Source organism: Abramis brama (genome assembly GCF_963993115.1).
Source record: "Abramis brama genome assembly, chromosome: 2".
Taxonomy (NCBI): Eukaryota; Metazoa; Chordata; class Actinopteri; order Cypriniformes; family Leuciscidae; genus Abramis; species Abramis brama.
This window is the reverse complement of record NC_139964.1, coordinates 65725981-65736015: the sequence shown is the minus strand read 5'-3', so window position 1 is coordinate 65736015 and position 10035 is coordinate 65725981. Positions and strand designations below refer to the sequence as shown.

Genomic DNA, 10035 nt, shown 5'->3' with positions numbered 1-10035 from the left:
ATTTTTTAGTGAAGCTATCATTTGATTCGGACGTGCCTTGATGCCTCTGAACGCGTCCTCCGAAGGCAGCTTTTTTAAAGGCCCCCTGAAATCAAAATTTCATTTTTTTTTAGCTTTTAGTATGAATTAGCCTTAAAGGCACACTATGCAGTTTCCGTTTTTTCTCAAACAGCGCCCCCTAGAGTCGCTGTGGAGTACTTGTATTTAACGTTACTGTCGTGAATACCACTCGCGCAGAGCCGTCTCTGCACTCTTCCGACCGCGCTTTCTTCATTTTCTTCGTCGACTCTGCCATGATTCACGTCTGAAATGCGTGCTAGTATCTTCCATAGAGGCTGCTTCATTATGTTGTTGATGTACAGTGAGGAAAATAAGTATTTGAATGCATGTAGGTGCATGTCCACTGTGAGAGACATAATCTAAAAAAAAAAATCCAGAAATCACAATTTATGATTTTTTAACTATTTATTAGTATGATACAGCTGCAAACGAATCTTGACACACACAGAGAAAATCCAGAAACACTGGGGCGGCACGACTCGAAGAACACCATGATTTTTGAACACTGGATTTTTTTTTTAGATTATGTCTCTCACAGTGGACATGCACCTACGATGACAATTTCAGACCCCTCCATGATTTCTAAGTGGGAGAACTTGCAAAATAGCAGGGTGTTCAAATACTTATTGTCCTCACTGTATGTGACGTCGTGCCGTGAAGCAAGTCGTGATTCTCGCGAGATTTGTCGGGGCGCCACTTCTCAAACCTGCATTGCTGGTATCCTGCTAAAATAACCCGTCCAAAGTGAGTGTTAACATGGAGCAATATGGGTTTGACAACGCATCAAACAAAGCTGCATGTTTCAAGGCACTTCAGTGGGCCTTAAAGCTGCAGTCAGCAAATCTGGCAGATTGAGTGGACATAGCCAAAACTTTTTATATTTACAACCTTTCAACGTGATGACGTAGTTCCCTGTCCGTTTGTTGATCAGCTCTACAAAACTACTTTAGGCAGTGTAAGAAAAAATTATGTGGACGTCGAAGATCTCAAAAATGAAGTTTATTACAGCATAGCAGTGGCAAGGTACACAAAGCACCTTGGGTTCACCGGCGTCAGAATGAACCCCGAACATACCCAATCCTAAACCTTTTATCCTGGTCTTAATGTAAATGAAGTTGCTCTTCTTGCAACAGCTGTGGTCTGTATGTTAATGAAATTGAGACACCCCATGGTCCCTAATGTCCCACAGAAGGTTCTCTGTTATTCTTTCAAATAAGAACAGTCAAAGGTTAAAGTGATAAGATTGTTTGAAGTCCCTTTAATCAAGATGGTTCTCGATTGCCCTCTGTCACTCCCAAACTATAGGTGACACCTGTGCCTCTGTGATACTATTTTCATATTTCTGAGATTGGATGTAATCGTCTCTATATGATAATTAAGCTCTTTTAAGTGAAGGAACATTTGATATATATATATATTGGAGTGGAAGTTGTTGGGAACAGAACATAATTTCTTATAACTTTTACTGCTGTTAATCTTGCATGGCAAACAAATTACACTACGCCATCATCATAAAGTCAAGGTTTATGAAGGAAAGCAAGCACACAATGAATAAAAACAGACATACAGCTGCCACAAACATAGATACCATCAATGCACAGGAACATTGCAATACCATTTTTACAGATTGGCATCATTGTTTGTTTACATCAGGGCAATTTTTTTACCATTGTGGCGACCATAGGCTATTGACATGCTGAGGGCGACATGGGTGGTTTGTCATGAAATGGCCTTGGGTTGGTTACATGCACATTTATGTTCATGCATTTGTGAGACGTCATGACGTTTCATGATGCATTTGTTGGGAATCAAACCCATGACCTTGGCATTGTTAGCACCAGACTCTGGTTGAGCTACATTTTCAATACTATACAATGAGGGCTTGAAATTCATTTTTTTGCTCACCAGCCACTGTGGTTAGTGGTTTTCCAAAAGTTACACACTCAGCATTTTCACTAGCCACAATTTTGACATCGATCTCATAATTCAGCAGCAGTTATATTAGGCTGCTGTCACTTTAAGACCTGACACACGGATCCATTATACGGTTACACATGGAAGCGTTTCAGATATTTCAGTAGGCCTATCGTATTTATATTCCACAAACGAAAGTCATACAGGTTTGGAATGACATGAGAGTGAGTAAATGATGACAGAACGTTCATTTTTAGGTGGAGTATCCCTTCATTAATTGGTTATTTCACAGTGGTATTGACTCTGGCTCGTAAGACTAAGACAGTGGCTTGAGTTTCAGCTGCTTTGCTCAGATGTGGTATTGGTCGTGGGTTTGTTGATCACAGCCACTTTAATGATCCCCTAAGTCTTCGACATGAGCTGGTCACATTTGAACAGATCCATGAAGGCCCGCTTAAAGTCCCCCGACAAAGTGTAGAGCGGCAGGTTGAAAATGATGTTGATTACAGCGATCGGCCTCGAAATAATGTAGGCGGCATGAACGCCGCGGTCCAGCATGCAGTCGGTTTCCGGAGTGAGTTTCGTGTAGATTCTCAGAGCTCGTAGCACGTGAAAGGGAAGAAAGCAAACAATAAAACACGTCAATATCAACACGATGAGTCGCCTTGCTTTAACCCGTCTCGTGCTTCCCATATGAGGACCCTTCTTTAGCTCTACAATGATTTGTGTTGTTGCTCACAAAGTCCAAGCAGTATGTCTTATTGTCCATTGAAACTGTGTCAAACACGTTAAAAATCGGACTTAACTCGGCCACCGTAATGACCCAAACCAAGACGCAAGCCAACACGCCCCATCGCTTCTGCTTGATGCTGAGCATGTGCAACGGATGCACGATCGCCACGTACCGGAAGATGGCCAGACAGGTGAGGAAGAGGATGCTGCCGTAGAGGTTGAAGTGGAACATGAATCGCGCAAAGCGGCACATGACGACCCCCAGTGTCCAGGTGTCATTGAGGACGTAATAGTAGATCAAGAAGGGCAAGCTGACCATAAAGAGAAGGTCAGTGATGACGAGGTTCACCATGATGATGGTGCTGTTCTTCCAGGGACGAACTTTGAGCTCATAGACCAGCAGAGCGATGATGTTACCCACAACACCCACGATGAAGATCGCACCATACATGGCGGGCAGGTAGTAGCGCTTCATGAGATTGTCCACGTCGGTGCAGTTGTCACTTGAGCTGTTACTCGAGCCGTAGTAAAGTTGGCTCGCCATAGTTGTTCTTGCAGAAGGAAAACATACAAAACATTGTTAAAGAGCGCACATCATAGAAGTAGATGTCCTAAAATTGATAGTATTTCAGAGACTGTTCTTGTTCTCTATAATACCTCCGCAATGTGATAAACAGATGTGCATCTATCCAACGAGATGCAATTAAGGAAGAAAAGGATCCACATTGTTAACCATATTGTTTAAAAATAGAATGAAGTCATAAAAACACTCTGAACCCTGATTCAGGACTGTTGCACACATGTATATACACACATGTATATATACATACAAAAAGACAACAACAAAAAAACATTTAAATACACATACATACATACTAGGGGTGTCGCAATATACCGGTGTTGACGATAATCGTGATATTCAAAGCATGAAATATCGACATCGTGTTAATTTAGAGTGTGACAATATACCGGTATTGGCGATAATAACCACAATGTTTAAAATGAATAGGACTCTTATGATAACATGACACGTAAATACTACAGCGCCAGTACCTGGTTGACCTCTCAAGTGGCAGTATTGCACCCGCGAACACCTGTCAAGAAGACGACGCAGCGCTCGTCCGCGCCCGCGCAGCTAGAGTGAAACACTCTGACAGTGACTCTGTCCACAACCGAAAAAAGTAAGCTCGCCAGTAATAAGAAAAGAGTTCTTCGACTTCATCAAAGAAAACAGCACATTAAAGATGGTCGCACACCGGACGAGAAGCGCAGCGCCACGTATTTAAAATTAGAACACATTCTGTATGAGTGTACACCTTTTACAGTCTATGGTGTAACTTACACACACCGGCGGCGCCCAGCAACGGCTCAGGACCTTGTTCAAAATCCTGCCGCGACACAGAGCGCCATTTACATCGTTTTATATTAAATTTACATTATATTTACATTATATTTGTCTCAAATCATCCTAAATGATTTCACCCCTGTGCTGCAATATACATTTAGTTTTACATTTATTTACAGAAATCAGCTGCTTGAATGAAAATTGCTGATGTTATCGGATTTTCAGGTGATATTCTCAATGCATTCAGTTAACGGACGCTCTGAGGTAAAGTGTTCAGATGACAGACTCAGCAACTATTGTATTTAATTGTACAGTATAATCATAACATAGTACAGACATTATCTCAATTCCATAATGTCCTTAAACATAATGATATTGCTGGCCATAAACTGAGAAAGTGCGCGTCCGCTGTGCGATACCTCGAGTTGTCATAGACGCGACGCGGCTATTATTTTACTAGTCATGGAATGGGAAACGTGACATTAACTGTTAACAGGGGGTTTCTGTGTTCATATATTTAATAAAGGGTGATTATTAAAATTAAGAACCCTGTTTTCTTTACTCATCTTATATTTGTATTTGCACTTGATTTTTTTTGTTCAGATCTGTTATCTGCATGACTTTATTGGCAATAGGTTTAAGAGCTTTTCAGTTCTTCAGGAAACCTTCAGACAGTGTTTGGCTTCAGTTTAAAACCAGATAAACTTCACACATGCTTGTCTTCCTTCACAAAAATTTGCCATAGATTGAGTACGCAAGAAGTAAAAATGCATGTGCCTTGTGTTTATTAGTATCCTTATGTTTGTTGGGTAAAAAAGAAAAACTATATAAACAAAGTAAAAATTAATTTGACCCCCCGCCCCATAGATTCTATAGATATCGCGATATATCGATATCGTGAAATCTTTTGGCCACAATAACCGTGGTGTGAAAAATCTAACATCGTGACAGCCCTAATACATACCTATACATATATACACATACATATACATACACATATACATATACTCATATATATAAAAAAAAAAAAAACACACACTGTATATACACAAAAGGCATATCACAAAAAGGGACTGAAATCTATTTCTTCATTCAAACCAGGGTATACTGTGGCCTGGAACTCATATATATAGAATGTTTCTCTCTGTAGAAGTAATTTTAATCGGTCACCACCCCGAATGCTCTTTTTGATCGTTTCTAAACCCTCAACCATTAGGCCTTCTGGATTACTATTGTGCACATTTTGAAAATGTTTTGCCATGTCTGTGAAAAGGTTCCTCCGGTCGGAAAGCGGCTTATGAATTGAGTGGTTTGGTTTAAATTTTCTTGAGACTTGATCGCTATGATGAACAGATTGAATTTATTCACATATAAACATTGATCAGCGAACATAAACAGAAGGTCAAACAAACCTGCTTGATGCGCAAGGACAAACTGCATTGGTTCTTGAGGAAGCTCAAACGTGCTGCGTAACACGAGAATGAAAATAATTGGTTCTTGCAGAAGCTCAAATGTGCTGCGTAACACGAGAATGAAAATAATTGGTTCTTGCAAAACCTCAAACTCAATTCAACTCAACTCAACTTTATTTATAAAGCACTTTCAACACCACAAGTGGAACCAAAGTGCTGTACAGAAGGTATAAAAGAGAAAATAAAAACAAACACATAAAAACAATGCAAACATATGACATACACAACTTACAAAGCATTATCAAATGCTAAAGAAAACAAATAAGTTTTAAGCGCACTCTGAAAAACACCCAATGAAGGACAAATTTTTACAGACAGAGGAAGGTTATTCCAGAGCCTAGGAGCTGCAACAGAGAATGCCCGATCACCTTTACATTTTAAACGGGATCGCGAAACCATAAGAAGCAATTGATAATTTCTACTGGATTGACAGCGTTTGATTAAATCAGTAACATACTCAGGTGCTAGGCCATGCAGAGACTTAAAAACATACAACTACGCTTTGTATTGAATTCTGTATCGTATAGGTATCCAATGTAGTTTAATTAACACTGGAGTAATGTGCTCTCTCTTCTTAGTACCGGTTAAAAGTCTAGCAGCTGAGTTCTGAACGAGTTGCAAACGGGAGAGAGAAGCCTGACTCACACCCAGATACAATACATTACAATAATCCAAACGGGATGACACAAAGGCATGAACAACCCCTATCGTCAATAGAAAGGATAGATTTCAATTTAGATATTGATCTAAGATGGAAGAAACTATTCTTAACGACAGCATTGATTTGCCGGTCAAATTTAAGCTCCGAGTCAAAAATGACACCAAGGTTCCTTACGCTAGACAGTTTTTTCCCAGGAAACAACCCCAGGCAGTCATCATCCACACACCCCTTATTTCCAAATAAAATCATCTCGGTCTTATCCTCATTTAATTGGAGAAAGTTATTCGCAAGCCAACACTTAACTTCGGCCAAACATGCCTGAAGAGACTGAATGGCACATTTATGCCCATGTTTCAGTGGTAAGTAAATTTGAGAATCATCCGCATACTGTCACGGTCACGTTCTTCAGCCTTCATCTGTGTGTGCACTTCACGTTCTTCAGCCTTCATCTGTGTGTGCACTTCATTCCCCAGAATTCTCCGTGGCGCACACCTGCACTCACTCACGCAATCACTAATCAACTGCATCACCTGCACCTCCTCATCAGTCTCACCCTTTATATTCAGCACTCTCCCTTCACTCCTTGTCTGGTCTCGTCTATACCCGGCTTAACATGACCCACAGACTCCCGAACACTTACCTGGATTCCTACCTGCCATTCATCCTCTCCGTTCCGTCCTGCCTGTCATCCTGTTCTGCCTTCAGCCCGAGATCTTCTGCAATGAGAAAGACATTACCAACCAGCTAAGCATCCACTGTTATTCTGTGTTACTGTTACTCACCATCTGTCTGCATCTCCGCACTTCCTGCAAATAAAACCATTAACCTTAACATCTTGTCTGCATCCTCTGTGATCCCTGACACATACAGATGATACTGAATCCCAAATTTCTAAAAAATCAAACCTACAGGGAGCATATAAAGGGAAAATAAAACTGGTCCCAGTATAGAGCCCTGTGGAACCCCACACACAAGAGGTGCAACGGAAGAAAAATAAACCCCTAAATTGACTGAAAAGTCCTATCCTTCAAATAGGAAGAGAACCATTTCAGGGCTAAGCCCTGAATACCAACCTGATCCCTAAGACGATCAATGAGAATGTTATGATCAACTGTATCAAATGCCGCTGTAAGATCTAACAAAAGCAAAACAACACGGTTTCCAGAATCAACACCTCGTAGGATATCATTAGAGATCCTCAAAAGAGCAGATTCTGTACTATGACCAGCTCTAAAACCTGACTGGAATCTATCGGAAATGTTATTCCTTGTTAAAAAGTAATTTTTTGACTTAAATTTTAGCACGTTAAAAAGTCAAACGTGCTGCGTAACACGAGAATGAACCTCATTGGTTCTTGCACGTCAACTGATGTGTGAGTTGATGAATGTTTATATGTGAATAAAAGCCTAAACTAAAGCTTTTCATCATATAAAGCAATCAAGTATCTTTAGACATTTCATATTACATAAATAAGATCTTTATTTGTGTTCCGAAGATGAGCTAAAGATTTACTGGTTTAGAACGACATGAGGGTGAGTAATTAATGACAAAATTTTCATTTTGGAGTTAACTAACCCTTAAATTAATGTATTTTTTAAAGGATATGTTTACTGGACAATTACAAAATAATGAAATGCCAAAATACTAGAAGAGCTAACAACAATCTGTTTTTAAAAGAGGTGAATACTTACAATGTGGTCTGATGCTCCTCATCCAGCCGTTGGTTCCTCAGAGAAACGAACTGTGGTGATCATGAGTTTAAACACCTGAGCTGATCCTCCCTCTTCTGATTAACAGTTCCTGGTGCTAAATGTCTGTCCCATTCATTTGCATTCATTTATGTCACATCAAAACACACAGGCAATATGATCTGTCAACACATGATCTAATGGGCGGGATTTAGAGCCGCACAGGTATGATCTTATTCATATGATATTTGGCTATGGGAAAGTGTGTTACTAACAAGCCCACATTAATTCTATTGCTGTCAATGCTTTATGAACACAGTGACCTATTTGAAGATTTTTATCACTCGTCCAAGATGCCAACGATTATTTTGTCGCATGTTTTGCATGATAAACTGATCATGTACAGGACAGACAGGTCTGGTGTGCGGGTCGAGGAGCAATTATCATACGAGAAGAAAAGAGAAATTAGTAGACAATAAAATGCCAGTTGTGCTTGTTTTTTTCTGGTGTTCATTTTAAAGTGTGCATCGCTTTTTCCTTTTAGGCTAAAATAAAGCATGACGCCAAGGGTCATCACTGTAAAAAATGATATGATCAAAAAGTCATGGAGAAAATCTATCTTAGGGAAAGTGCTCCAATTTAACCACTAGAGGGAGTAATACTCACACTGACTGAAATAACAACTGAAACCCTATACAGGCATAATATAATAGGCTATATACAGTACCAGTCAAAAGTTTGGAAAACATTTTTTAATGCTTCTGAAAGAAGTCTCTTCTGCTCACCGAGGCTGTATTACATCACTGGTGTTACATCACAGGTTTGCCTTTATTTGGTGAAAAATACAGTAAAAACTGTAATATTGTGAAATATTATTACAATTTAAAATAACTTTTCTGTTTTGATGTTTTACAAAATGTAATATTTTTCTATGATGGAAAAGCTGAATTTTCAGCATCAATATACAACCTTTCTATAAGTGTGAAAGGTCACCTGTATGAAATTTAACTGATACACTCCCTTGCGTGCCACCAGAGACTTCAGCTGTGTACCAGTGGCCAGTGGCGTGCTCTGGCGTGCATTTTTTTTTAATTAAACAAATCACCTGTATTTAAATCAGTACCCATCTGTCTGTTGTGTTTTTAAATATTTTAATGACTTCCTCACAATTAATTGTAATATCTCGCTCGATGGAGAGCAGCAGTAGGTCAGAGAGCCTCTCTTCATTACCAATGAAAAGACGTTGATACAATTAGAATGCATAACACATCAAACAAAAATAGGGAAATTATGATAATATTACTAAATATTATTTAATTTACCAAACAAAACGGTGAGAATCAAGCAGGTAATTATAAGGAATTCATGTTTAGTTATGTTGATGTTATAAATGTTATGTATGTATTCATGAAAGTGTTAGCTATAATCAGTAACACTTTACAATAAGGTTTCATTAGTTAAATTTGTTAACATGAACTAATAATGGATGGCACTTATACAGCATTTATTAATCTTAGTTAATATTAATTTCAGCATTTACTAAAACATTATTAAAACAAACAATTAACAGTTGTATTATTAATAGGCCTACTAACAAATGTTTTTCTCATGGTTAGTTCATGTTAGTTATGAATAATAAACAAATTAACCTTACTGTAAAGTGTTACTATGAAATCAAAGATATAAATTCCTTACAATTTAGAGTTGGACATGGACTTAAAATTTCCTTTCACTAGATGTATTTCCCCAAGCTAATAACACTTGCTATGGCCTTGGATAAAAACTAATGACATCGTCAGACTCAGAATGCGGCTGACATCGAGTTATACTTCTGTAGTTAAGCATAACTCGCATGCTGACGCAACTTTTACAGTAGCATGGTAGGATATTATTAGTAGTAGTATTAGCTTATATACTCCGTATTAGCTTAATGTTACCTGCTGCTACTCGTGTACTAGTTTGAAGACTCGCGGCGAACTGCGTACATAGCGCTGCAAAGGACACTCCGCCAACCACTTCACCTCCGCCAAATGCTTCCGCCAAAATGTCAAAAAAAGTGACATAACATGCTTGTGTGAAAGCAGGAAATAAAACAATAAATATCAGTGAAATGTAAAAATGAAATGGTACGTACTGTGTGACTGTTATGAAACCACTTTAGCG

At 38.9% G+C, this 10035-nt stretch overlaps 1 protein-coding gene across 1 annotated transcript; it reads right to left on the bottom strand.

The window, feature by feature from the left end:
• Positions 1-2296: 2296 nt before the first annotated feature.
• On the bottom strand, positions 2297-7968 carry LOC311075114 (2-oxoglutarate receptor 1-like). Its single transcript, XM_084102250.1, is given in 3 exon segments — positions 2297-2698; positions 2700-3257; positions 7876-7968. Coding segments are annotated over 2 exon segments (873 nt in total). The 5' UTR covers positions 3251-3257; positions 7876-7968; the 3' UTR covers positions 2297-2376.
• Positions 7969-10035: the final 2067 nt, after the last annotated feature.